At 43.4% G+C, this 14058-nt stretch overlaps 1 protein-coding gene across 12 annotated transcripts in view; it reads left to right on the forward strand.

Moving 5' to 3' along the window:
* Nmnat3 (nicotinamide nucleotide adenylyltransferase 3) overlaps positions 1-14058 on the forward strand; it is a 133101-nt gene that overhangs the window by 99050 nt on the left and 19993 nt on the right. For 11 of the 12 annotated variants that reach the window (XM_011242826.2, XM_011242827.2, XM_006511502.4 and 8 more), the window contains one exon: positions 12974-13157. The exons of the other annotated variant lie outside the window; for it this stretch is intronic. In XM_011242826.2, the coding sequence (XP_011241128.1) occupies positions 12974-13157 (184 nt within the window). The remainder of the gene's footprint in view (positions 1-12973; positions 13158-14058) is intronic. 12 annotated transcript variants of the gene reach the window in all.

The raw sequence follows: 14058 nt of genomic DNA on the forward strand, positions 1-14058 counted from the left end.
TGAGTATAGGATTCAGGTTGTCCGCCTTCATGGCAAGTGCCTTTACTCTTTACTGCACCATCTTGTTTCTCCTGGAAGATTTCTTTTTTCTTTAATTCTCTGTTTCTCTCTGCATTGTCTGTAACTTCCAAAGACCGTTTTCTCCCGACGGCTGTTTTAGTCTCCGTCTTTCATGGTAAGACTCCTTCCCAAATCCATCTTCTCTTATGCTTAACCCGTTATCAGTTGTAATATCAAAATTGCCAGAGGCTGAGTTGTTACAGTTTTGGAGTCTGGAAGCACAAATTGTTGGTCTTCTAATAAAGGCCTCATGCATGCTCTGACACATGACATATAAGAGGTCACATGACAGAAATGAAAACTGGAGACAGGGAAGAGCTGGTCTCATAACAGCTCTCTTGATAATTACTCATTGCATGAAGCATCAATCCCTTCAAACTGGGAACTAATTAGCTCAGGAGGCCCCTCCCCTTAGTGTGAGCCACACTCGCCAGTGAGACACACACAGCACGCTATCAACACATGAGCCTTTGGGAAGATGTGCTCAACCCATAGCTAAACCATAGCAGCCTTCCAGGCATAGTTGCGGGTCAGGCACATGTGTGAAGTGGTGTCAAAACTGCACTGATGGCTTTGTAAGTGCAGGGTCTTCAAATATGAGGAAATGCCCTGGGAATCTGGATCCCTTCCCCGCAGAGACACCACTACTCTGTATTCTGGAAGACAAACTCAGATGCTCTTGTCTAGGTGTTTCTTTCCCCCACTTCAGGAGTCATAGTTCTCTCTGGTCCAACCTAGTCAGAAAGCTCATGTGTTGCCTGCCAGGGTGGGAGATTTAAGCTAGGCACTGGGATGGCTAAGGTTCCTTAGAAAAACTCTCAACTGGTCCTGCCTTCTCCCTTCATTGAGCCCCAGCCCGTAGAGTTGACTACTTCTCCATGTCCCAGTTCACTCCGGGCTTTGGCTGGCCTTATAACTTACTTTCTATTGCATCTGCTGCCCACTGGCTCTGGCCGGTCTCTTACCATCCCTCGGTGCTCCAGATTGGCTTTGCTTAACTATTGCTTTCTCTTTCACACCCCACCACCATCACCCCTGCCTGTGATCTCAACTTTATCTTATTCCCCCCTTTTCCATCTTACTCATTTCCAGAGGGAGTGGAAGGAAACAAGGAACCCTATCTGCCACGCTAAATTCACAGCCCTGAATTGCTTCAACAGCCCCAAGATGAGGTCGGTAAAACCTAATACTTACGGATGTTACCCAGGAAGAAATAACAATCCCGTGTCCTTTAGGGGCTCTCAGTTTCTTGGGGGAAAGACAAGGGCAGACTGATGAAATCATACACGGGCTATAATGGAAGGGAGGGTGAGCAGCAGGAGGGTCACAGGAGAGGTCCTTGAGTGGATTGGAAGAGCAAGGGACAGTTCACATGGCAGGCTGCACTGTGGTTGCAGCCAAGAACAGCATGGAAGGAAAATAGCTCAGACTCGTGGCCCATTTGGAAGGCGTGAAGCAGCCTTAGCTCAAAGTGTTATTTTGATTGACTGTTCTCTCCCGGCTGCTATAAAAGAGCATTGATTTCTCTATGTGTGACCTGCTATCAAATGAGCTACCCCATCAGAAAGGACACCTGACTGTCCAGGACAACCAGCAGAGTGGCAAGTGTGGCTTTGTCCTCCTGCCCTGCTTTCCTATAAATGGGAGATTAACAGGGAAGATCAAATGTATGTAGATTGCCCCCAGAGAGTCCTCCTAGGCCCCATTTCTTCTTAACAGGAAAATAGAAAGAAAATGGAACACAGATGTGCAGGGATGTAACGTACTTTGCTTTCTTTAATGCTTCACACGTGTTGAAGAAAAAGTTCTAATTTTAAGCCAAGTCTATTACAGGTCAGCTCCAAGAGCAGCTTAAGCATCTTCATTCTGGCCCTAAAAAGATGCACCCGGTCCTCTCTTCCCAAGATCACAGGTGTGAGCTTCTGTCTGCTCTGCCTACACTATTGAAGCTTCCCAGCATCTCTTGGCTCAGGCTGCGTCCCAGATGCTGAGCCTGGGCTCACCATGGTCCCTGAACTCTGTACCCTCTGACTGCTCGTTCTTAACCTCCTTTGCCACCATTTTCCAAAGAACCTTGGGAATTTGTGACTCTCCCCCTCCTCCCCCCCGAGGCCCCCTGAAGCCGAGGGAGAGGTGTTTTCTGAGGCACACTGCCTACACATAGTACCCTCCAGTTCTGCTCTGCTGTTCGTTCACACTGGCGTGGGCTAGTGTGAGATGCCTTTCTCGCAGAATTCCATCAGGACAGCAAAACAGGAGACTGTCAGCCCTACAGCTTCCAGACTTAGCTGTGTCCCTTAGCTGTACCCATCTGTCCCATCTGTCCTAGTTAGGTTTCTGTCTCTGTGTTATAAACCAAAAGCAGCTTGGGAAGGGCAGGGTTTGCTTGGTTTGTAGACTACAGGCCATCATCAAGGGAAGCCAAGACTGGAACTCAGAGCAGGAATCCGGAGGCAGGAACTGAAGCAGAGGCCACAGAAGAATACTGCTTACTAGTTTGCTTCTCCTGAGTTGCTTTCTTATACACCCCAGGACCATCTAACCCTGGAGTGGTACGACCCACAGTAAACTGGGCTCCAAACTGATCATTAATCAAGAAAATGCCCTACAGAGTTGCCTACAGGCCAGTTTGATGGAGGTAGTTGTACAGTTGAGATTTCCTCTTCCCACACATACCTGTGTCTGTATCAACATCAAGCCAACCAGCATATCACCCAGCCTCATCACCAACATGGCTCCTGGCTGAAAGGTACCAGAGCATGGCCACGTTGTGACTCATGTGGTACTCAAGGAACCACAAACCCTTCCTGGTTCTTCTCTGCTCCTGTTTCCCAGTGTACTACAGCCCAGAAAGGGCCTTTCCTCTTTCTTTCTGTGCCCTCCTCTTCCTGCTACTCTCTGGACTCTAGGAAAATCCTGTGCTTAGATACTAGCTTGGGTTGTCCATCAACAAGCCTGGCCCTTTGCAGCAAGAGCACTCACCTTCGCACATGCTTGCATTGCAAGGAGTTTCAGGAGCCACTTCTGGAACCAGAAGCTGAATGCTACTCCCTCATTCTCAGCTGCTTCCTTCCGTCCTCCAGACCGTGGAACATCAGAGTCCAGGGTGGAGGGATCAAGGCATCCAAGTTGTCCTGGGATAGAAAATGCATTTGGGAGCTTCTAGTTTCCAGGAGAAGGCTACACTCTTTGGAGCATCCACTAGCACAATGAGAACATCTTTCAAGCTTCACTTTTAAAGCTAAAATGGTGAGCTATTAAACATCTGTAGCCACCAAAGTAAGCAGCTTACTGTGATATATAGCATGGACCCACTGCTTACAGATGTCAGTCACTCTAGGAGGCCAGATGAGATCTGGCAGCCTGGAAAAATCAGTGCTGGCTTAATCCCCACACCAGTGTCTGTCTGTCTGTCTGTCTGTCTGTCTCCCCCTCCCTCCTCTCTCCCCTCCCACTTCTCTCCCCCTCCCCCCTTTCTCCCCCTTCCCCCTCTCTCTCCCTCTCCCTCACCCCCTCTCTCCCCCCTCTCTCCCCCTCACCTACTCTGTCCCCCTCCGTCTCCGTCTCCCTCTCCGTCCCCCCTCTCCCTCTCTCTCTCTGACAGAGGATTGAGAATTTCTATGTTAAGTACCTTAATATGACCTCACAACTCCCCACCCTGACCTGAAAGAGAGCTTTATGGCACTACCAAGTATCTGGTCCCATGCTTAAAATTAAGTGGACTAAATCAAACTAAATTAGATAGTGTGGAACTTACCACCATCCCCAAAAGCTTATAAAAGCAAGCGCATCCCCTTTGTTCATTCTTCTTGTTCGTGCTCAATCCTTCCCATCCTCCTGAAGAACCCTTTCCTGTCACTTTGCCCATGGTTGGCTCTCTTTCTCTCTTTTACTTTAAGCTGTTTCTCTTAATGCATCTCATCTCCATGCTTTAAAGGGGACTTTCCCATCAATGTCCAGTCACACTGACTGCCTCTGATGTGTTGGGCTGTCCCCTTTTATGCCTCAGCATACCTATCTCAGTTCTGTCTCAGGACTCCACACAAATAACTGTTAGGGACATTAGCCAGCAAGCATCTAAAAACCAAGCACAAGAGAGGCAAAGACATATGGATGCGAACAAAAGATGTAAAAATAGCATGTAGAGATGCTAAGATTTTTAATCAAGTGAAGAAACTGAAACACATATTTAAAAAATAAAAGAAAACTATGACAGGTAACATAGCAGATTTTTGAAGAACCAATAACTATGAAAGTTTAAAAGTTCAATGATGACCCACTAAGACATAATAACCCTGAATATGCGCACACCAAGAACAGAATCATAAAGCACATGAAGTGAAAGCAGAGTTGGGAGAAAACTATCAAATTCACGATTGTAAGTGAACACGAACTCCTGGCCTTCACTGCTACCAGGCAGAATACAAGATGAAAGGCATTCAGGAAGGCTATAGAACTGTTCTTCTCTCTCTAGCTGAACTCGGTAGAGCCCAACAGCCAGTGTAGGCAAATCCATTTTTCTCAAGCACAATTGGAAAATTCAATGAATCATCCCCTGAACTAAGAAGCATAGCTTAAGAGACCTAAAATGATTGAAATCATATAATCATACATATAATATATGGTCTTTGTTCCTAGTGGGTCAAGCTGATAGTAAAAAAGACAACACAAAAATATTAAAAGACTAGAAAAGTTTAAATATATGGAACTGTGTGGAAATGAAATCATAGCCAATTACAATGTTGGATGCATTTAAAATGCTTCAAGGAGGGGAAATATAGCACTAAACGCTTATATTTGAGTGGGAAGAAAAGGCTCAAAGAGTAAAAGGTACCCGCATAAGTGAGGAAGACATGAAAGTTTACCTATATTCTTGGGGCACGCTTGCCAACAAAGCACACCCCAGTTGTGTTATAGTTTGAATCTGAAATAGTCCCCACAGGCTTGTGATTTGAATGTTTGCTGCCCAGCTTAGTAACAATATTTGGGGAGGTTGTGGAAACTTTGGGAAATAGAGGAAGTGGGAAACCGAAGGTCCTTGAAGCTTTCTTGTCTGCCATGGTGTGACAGCTTACCCGCATGTGCCTGTCACCATTAACTAGGATATTCTACCATGAATTCCCAGATATATTGCACCTGAAACCTTAAACCAAAGTGAATCCTTTTTCCTTTAAGTTGAAAGTGTTAGGTTTAGTCACAGTGAGAGCCATGAAACAAGCAATACAAAATATTGTATTGGTACCAGGAGTAGGGTTGTTTTCATAATCCTGATTCTGTGATTCTTGGGCCCTTTGGGACTTGGTTTAGGGAACGAATTAGCCATGAATACTTTAAGCAGCACTTTGTGAGTGATTCTTGTGGTGATCAAAACACCAAATGCCCATAGAAAAGTGTATAATAATGACTATGATTTTAAGATTTCAAATGTCACAGCTTTAAGTGATTTTGTTATTGAATTAGTGCCTTAAGAACATGTATTTTATAGACAAAATTTTAGGAACATTATGAAAAATAATTAATAAAATCTTACTGAATTGTCAGCCAAAGCATCCTTGTTTACTTGAACTTTGATTCATGCTTCATCATGAGGCCCTGGAAAAGATCTTTTAAAGAAATATTACAGTGTAATAATTAGATAATATTCAGGCCATCTAAAAATCAGAAATTATTTTATTATAACAACAACCCCATTTTTGTTTGCTATGACAAAAAAGTGTGAGTGAAGATGAAATAAATTAAAATATACGTGTATATTCACTGAAATCCTTAGTCATAAGATGAGCTGAATTTAATGGGCACTGTGTGCAAGTTGTTTAGGATAAAAATGTCTAAAATGCGTTTTACAATACTTTTTAAAACAATTTTGAGATTATAATATAATAGGTTCAGAGATAATTATAAAGAAGGAGCAGAAAGACTGTAAAAGTCAGGAGTTTGCTCTGAAACCATGTCTCCTAGAAGTGTGAAAAGCTATACACCATGCTTTTTAATTTTTAAAAAGACAGCTTTGTAAACAGAAGAGTTGTCTTGAAGCCCTGGCTGTTTTGCTTTAAGAGGAATTTTAATCTAGCACCATGACTGCTGTTGTGGCTGTATTACATCCAAAGATATGATCCAGCCGGAATGCTGATTTGCCCTGGGTTACTCTGGCTGGAATACAGACACACCCTTAGTATACATCTGTAATCCCTAATAATGAAGGGACCCATTGCTTTTGAAATATTAAGGACTCCCATCAAGACATTTACTCCAGCACCTATAAAAACGTCTACTATGTGGGAGTCCTAGAGCAGGAGCAAGGCTGTCTTTGGCTACATTGCCTGCCTTTGGATCCCTTTCCCCTAACTGGGCTGCCTTGTCTAACCTCAGTAGAAGATGCACCTAATGTTACTGCAACTTGATATGCCAGGGCTGGTTGATATCCAGGAGAGGCTTCCCTTTTCTGAGGAGAGGGAGAGGAGGGGTAAATGGGGATAGAGAGGAGATGTGAGAGGGAGAGACTAGGAGGAAGGGAGACATGAAAGGGGGGGACTAGGAGGAAAAGAAGGAGAGCTGCAATCAGGATATACAGTAAATTACGTAATTAAAAATGAAAGATTTTTAAACTTTAAAAAAGAAATTTCAGATGTAGACAAGAACTTGGTGGGGTTAGAGATGGATCATACCAGAGTTTGTTCTTAGAACATTTCGGCAAAGACAGGCTAGATTTTACTCATGCCCCAAAAATTTGAGTGAGGCCAAATTCAAAAGTAATGGACTAATTAAGTTGGTAAAGAGCGTTTGAAATTAGGATAATATTCAGCTTACTGCTGAATGATTTTTATCTAGGTTTATAGTGAAAATGAGGAGCAAAAAAGCAAAGCAGAATGCTGTGAGGTAATGAAAGTTAGCCAGAAAAAGAACTTGTCTGAAGTTCAAGAAAAAGGGACATAATTAAAGAGACTCTAACCATTAAAAAGTAGCCAGATACTTCAGTAGGAAGGCTGCCTTGAAGGCATTTCAGGATTTATCATGACCTAATGAATCGCAGGCTCCAGGGTGTAAAGCTACAAACTCATTGAAAAGACCTGATTTTTATGTAACTGTCTGTGCGCCTGCTCACACAGAGCCTCTAAGCAAGTGTCTCCCTGGGCTGAGCCACCCAGGCTCTCACAGACTACTGCAGCCATGGTCCACAAAGGCCAGGGGGCCTGATCCTGCTTAAGCAGGCAGCAGAACTGGATGTGATCTCCATGACGACATGCAGGATGCAAGTTACAGGGTCATATGCAGGCTTCCACCCAGATTCCGTGGGAAGCCTGTGAATCTAGTCAGGGCAGAGGGTGAGATTCCATGAAGTAGGCTCCTAACAGGCTAACATATGAAACTGAGCAAGTGAAGCCTAAGGTTCCAGGCACGTGGAATATCTGTGAACTTGGGACTCATATCATGCTACCACATACCCCTAGTATCAGACATGAATCTATAGTTTCTATCTGTTTCCACTGATAGGTTTCAGTATTGCTTTGGTCCCAAAGTTCCTTTACATATCCATTCTTCCATTTTGGAATGGGAGTATTTACTTTGTCCCATTGTATATTAGAAGAATGTGATTTCATTTTTATTTGTACAGTGGCTCATAGCTAAGAGTTTGCTTTGAGTCTCAGTAGAGACTCTGGACCTAGACTTTTGCTGATAGACGAAATGCATTTTTCATTATAAGATTATCATAAGCCTTGAGGTAACAGTAGTAGATAAGTTGGTGGTTTGACTCTAAAATGCTCCATAGAGACTCATAGTTTGAATATTCACTCCTTGGTTTTGGTAGAGTTATTTTGAGAAGACTGTGAACTTTGGGAGGCAGAGGCCAACTGGAGGAGGTGGGTCACTGGGCAGGGGAGGCAGGGTGCTATCTCTGCAGTTCTATCTCTGCTTGTTTCCTGTCTTGCTCTGTGTTAGGTCTACTGTGATGTGAGGAGTACCCACCACACACTTTCACAGGCATGAACTGAGCTTTTCTGCCATTCCTTCCTCATCATGATAGTCTGAAACGCTCAGAAATGATGAGGCAAATACACTGAAGTTGTCCTATGTCAATTAATTTGATTACAGAGTTGGAAAAGTAGCCATCAGAAGCTGCAAGATAAAGATCACCACACAAACACAAATATATACATACAGTATATATACTAGTAACAAATGTGGGAAACAAACCTAAAAACACCATACCGTTTAAAGTTGATTGAAGAAATAAACTATTTAGATGAAGTCTAACTAAATATGTATCGTTTATGTCTGGAATTATAATAAGCCAATGAAGAAATCACAGGAGAAACAAATGGAATTACCATTTTAGTAGACTAGAAAACATTAAGGTTCTGTGTATGATTTTGAATCAGGCTAATGACAGATTGAGCAGATAGGAATATACATGAAGCAAAATTATCCACAAAAGAACACAGAGAGATTTTAATAAATCCCAGAGAGAGTAAGATATGGGGGCTCCCTACTTCCAGTAAGAAAGGTGAAAGAAACACAAATAAAGAGGCACAGATAATTTCCATAGAAATAATAACTAAGAATTTTCCACATCTGATGAAAGATACTAATGCACATATTAAAGACATTCCAAGGCAATACAAATAAAAGAAATTCATATAGATAAAAGCAATATACAAAGCAACAAGAATACAGATTGCTTCCCCTGGAATGACAGACTTATACAGTACATCTCAACAGCAACAATACAGGACAGGAGAACAATAACTTGATAGTATTGAAGAAAGCTAACATTTCACCCCATTTGTTTTATACCCAGTGAAAATATCTTTCAAGGTTGTAATTTAGAATGAAGTCACCAATTTAAGGAAATCTCAATAGGCATATTCTGTCTGATGGGTGGTGTGGTGGTTTGAATATGCTTGGCCCACAAGGAGTGGTAATATTAGGAGGTGTGGCCTTGTTGGAGGAAGTGTGTCACTGTGAGGGTGGCCTTTGAGATCCTCCTCCTAGCTGCCTGTGAGACAGTCTTCTCCTATTTACCTTCTGAACAAGATGTAGAACTGTAAGCTCCTCCAACACCATGCCTGCCTGGATGCTGCCATGCTTCCTGCCATTATGATAATGGACTGAACTTCTGAATGGTTAATCAACTCCAATTAAATGTTGTTCCATATAAGAGTTGCCTTGGTCATGGTGTCTGTTTACAGCAATAAAGTTCTAACTAAGACAGAGTCTTCTAAGACAGATAGATTGGTGTGCAGGAAGAAAGTACAAAGACAATAGGAACTGTGAACATAGGTTTAAAAGACCATTGACTACATGAAAGAAGACAGTAATGTCTAACAGGAAGGAGACGTGTGTGTATATATAAAGCAGCCACAACAATAACATGTAAGTTAGGAGGGTGCCAAATGGAACAGCAGAGCCCTGACGCCACATTAGAAACAAGGTGGTAATGCGCTTCATTTCCTTTGGCGGTAAAACTGTGTGAATAGTGTCTGCTCTAAGAGACAGAGAAAAAGAGATAATAAAAGTCTAAACAGTCAAGAGAAGAATAAAAGAAGCATAGACAGTGTGCAAGAAAAATAAAACACAAAATAACATGATGCTTTTTAAGTGCAAATACATCATAATAAGTAAGTGAATTTAATGCTCCAGTTTAAAGTAAAAAATGGCCAAGCTTGCCTGAAAATGTCATAATGGGCTATATACAAAGGCTTGCCTTTAACAAAAAGTATAGATATGTTGAAAATTAAAAGGTGGAAAAATTGCCAAGCGTGGCGATACATACCTTTAATCCCTGCACTAGGGAGGCCAAGGCAGAGGCAGAGGTGGAGGCTGATGGATTTCTGTGAGTTTGAAGCCAGCCTTGTCAAATGCAGAGTTCCAGGATAGCCAGGACTACATAGAGAGACCCTGTGTTCAAAAAAGAAAAAATATAGAAAAATGCATATGCTACCATTTATGTTATCAGACAGATTAAATTCTAACACAACCTTACTAGCAAGAAAAAGCCTCATATAGACACACATTATAAATGTTTATGCACCCAGTCACGTATATTAATATGCATCAAGTGGGGGGATACTCAGGGTGGGGCTCCATCCTTTCAGAGGAGAAGGGGAGGAGGTGGAGGGAAGGCCTGGTGAGGGAGCAGATGGGCGGGGCAGCGATCAGGATGTTAAGTGAGTGAATAAATAATGGGAAAAATAAAATAAAATACATCAGGTGAAAGTTTAAAAAGGGGAAAGAAAAGGAAAAATAGAAAAATCCATAATATTAGTGGGACGTTTTCTAGCTTTTTGTGATTAACACCATACACTGACACAAATTCACTAATAGCAGATTTAAACAAAGCCATCACCTGCCTTGGCTGAAGGGACAGCACCGATCATCCACAGAACGAACAGACACACTTCATAAGCGGATAGGCAACATTGCTCAAGCCTGCTCATGGACCAGTGCAGAAGGCACGCAAGGAAGACCACGTATTCCAAGACACTGGGTCCACTCACACTGTGTCCTCTGACTACAGTGGAACTACGCTAGAAATGAATGCCGAGAATACAGTGCCCCCGAAATCATGATATGTGTGGAAATTAAAAATATTCCTGAATAGCTAATCAAACAGGCATCACAATGGAGGTTAGAAAAATGCTTTGAACTGAGAGATCACGAAAGCACAGATGTCAAAAATGTGTCAGGAACAAGGAAAGATGTGGAATTTTAAAGCATGAATTGTGTATTTTAGGAAACAAGACAAACTTCAAGTTAATTAGCTGGGCAGATACCATGAGAAGTTTAGCAAATGAACAGCAAGAGAGTAAACAGGTCGAGTCCATAAAAAGAAGAAAAGAAGTTGCTGAGACAGAAAACAAACATTTAGCAGAGGAAAAAAATCAATACACCATGAGTTGACTCTTTGGAAAGACTAACAAAATAACAAGCCTTACAGTCCTATTCGAGGAAAAGGACGGGAGCCCAGCATGAGGAATTTAAAGGGCCCGAGCTGCAGAACTTTATGTCGGAAATTGATAACTTTAAATGTAACGGGGAAATTTCTGGAAAAAAATGTGAGTTGTCAAAAATCATAATGAAGAAATGAAAAATCTGAATCATCTTCTAGCCACTAAGAAGATTAAATCAATAGTACAAATTTTTCATGCAAATTACACTCCTGCCTCCTAAGATTTGGCCATGGAGGTACAGCCTAAGGGCAGAGTGCTCTAAGTGAACAGGATCCCCAGAGCAGAGAGAGAAAGGAGAGAGGAGGAAGCAGAGAGGGAGAAGAGGAGGAGAGGATGAAGAGGAAGAGCAAGGGCTTCACCGGTGAGGTCAATCCTTCATGCAGGCCTTTTAGAATACATAGGAGGAGGGCATAGTCTTGACCGAGAAACCCAATCAGAAGAACTGTAGACCTGTCTCCATTCAAAAAATAACTACCAACAGGAACCCATCAATGCACAGGAAGATAAGTCAAGGCCAGCAGGGTGGCACATACCTTAATCCCAGCACGCAGAAGGCAGGGGCAGGTGGATATCTGTGAGTTCCAGGCCAGTCTAATCTACATAGCAAGTGTTAGGTCAGCCCAGTATACATAGTAAGTTCTAGGCTAGTCAGAGCTACAGAGTAAGACCCTATTACAGGGAAATATATAAGTAAACAAATACTGAAATACACGAGTAAATTACAGTAAGCAGCACCCCTCCATGGCCTCATGTTCATCAACTCCTACCTCCAGGTTCTTGCCCTGCCCCAGTTCCTGCCCTGACTTCCCTCAGTGACAGACTGTCACCTGCTGAAATAAGCCTTTTCCTCCTCGGGTTGCTTTGGTCATGGTGTTTCGTCACAGCAGTAGAAACCATAAGACATGAAAACTCTTAAGCCAGAAGTCACAGGGAATGTCTCGTCAAGAAGCATTCTTGGGGTGTGCAGGCTCTGTCAGTTGCCCTTAGTTCAAAGCTAAACCTTGAACCAGTTCGTCTCTCATCAAATAAATCCCAAGCTCCGTAGACAATATCCACTAAGCAGCTCAGCCTACTCCCTTCCCATCAGCCTCCCTCTATCAGGCCCCCCCTTTCGTTGACTACATACAACTCCAGAGTCACAGTGTGCCTACACTGTCAGGGCCCATCCCATCATCACCAACTCAGCTTTGTTCCAAACTCCCCCTGTCCTAGTTTTCTCTCCATTGCTGTTATGAATGCCATGACCAAAAGCAGCTTGAAGGAAAGGTTTTATTTTTCTTAGGGGTTGTATATAGTTCATCACTGAGGGAAGCCAAGGCAAGAACCTAGAGGCAGGAACTAGAACAGAGACCATGGAAGAACACTGCTTCCTGGCTTGTTCTCACTCAGTCTTCTTTCTTATACTGGGAGGTACCGCCCACCCAGGAGTAGCACCACCCACAGTGGGCTAAGTCTTCCCATATCACATACTTAATCAAGAAAATGTCCCACAGACAGACAACCACTCAGTCCGATCCGATGGTGTCGATTCCACAGTTGAGGCTCCCTCTTCCTAGATGACTCTGGTTTGTGTCAAGTTGACAAAAACCTAGCTAGCACACCCTCCCATTGTTTTCTAGCCCCAGAATTCTCTTTCTGGGAGACAGCTACCACGAATACAGTGTTGACAGAAAGGCACCTCATGATGTTCATCAAACACATCCTAGTGCTGGTTGTCCTGTGACCTGCTGTCTGAGCTCCACCCTCAAAGCTCCCTCTCAAGAAAGCTTCCACTCTGAGGCATAGAGGACACTGGAGGGGAGAAACGGGGTCACTGAGGTAGCACCCTGGTCCTTTCTTGCAAGCTCTTGACCCACCAGGAGGGCCCCGCAGGGTCTGCACACACTCAGGATGGAGGCGTAAACCCTGAGCAGCTGCCTGCACTGTGCTGCCAGGTGACAAGTGTCTATCCCTATTCTCCGTAGGAAGGTACCAGGTGATTGAGGGCATCATCTCACCCGTCAATGACAGCTATGGGAAGAAAGACCTGGTGGCTTCCCATCACCGAGTGGCCATGGCCCGGCTGGCCCTGCAGACATCTGACTGGATTCGGGTGGACCCCTGGGAGAGTGAGCAGGCGCAGTGGATGGAAACGGTGAAGGTGCTGAGGTAACAGAGTCGTGTGTTCACCTGCAGCATGAAAGAATGCGACAGTGCTGAGGTGGCCCCAGCCAAGGCCAAAGAAACGCCTCTGCTGACAGGGGAGGAGACTGGCAGAATCTTTTCAGATGGATCCCTGGGCAAAACTAAGGGAGAATCGTCTGCTATTTGGGAGAGTCTTGTGTTCCTTGGACTACAGCACCAGGCCCTTTGTCACCCATTTAGCAGCTCTGTGACTTTGAACAGGTGACTTAACCTCTCTGAGACCTCCGTCACTTGCAAAATGAGCACAATATAATCAAATGAATATTATATATATATATATATATATATATATATATATATATATATATATATATATATACCTTTCCTGGTAGAAGACTAACAAGTCACCTTCTGTAACTGTCGCCTTAAATTTCCTGACATTGACAAGTTTGAAAACTGAGCCTATATATAATATGCTGTCTCTTCAGCTTGTTTGCTAGATATAGACGTTAATGTAAAATGAGAGGGGCTATTTTAAGAGCAGAAATCATTACTCCAGGTTATCTTTTGTCTTTTGAATCCTTAATAGCATTGAGCATAGTCCGCACAGCTGTTTGAAAGCCCTGGTCCAGCCCTGTACATTACGACAGTTGTCCTGGCTGTCAGAGGAGAGTAAGGCTAGTCTGCTTTGTCACTGGTGCCAGGCTGCTCTGTGGGAAGGCACTGTAGTGCTGTGACCTATGCAGTCATACAGGTCCTGCACCTTCTGTTACGGGAGGGACCACAGTGAACGTTTAGCCATTCCAGAGCCACCTGCGGCCAAACTGATAGGAGTGTTTAGTGGCTGTGTAGATACGCGCTCTCTTCTTTTTAATCACTCATTGGCATAAGCCAGCTCTCCCACTCTGAAAACATGCTCCTAGAG

This window comes from Mus musculus, chromosome 9 (genome assembly GCF_000001635.26).
Source record: "Mus musculus strain C57BL/6J chromosome 9, GRCm38.p6 C57BL/6J".
NCBI classification, from domain to species: domain Eukaryota; kingdom Metazoa; phylum Chordata; class Mammalia; order Rodentia; family Muridae; genus Mus; species Mus musculus.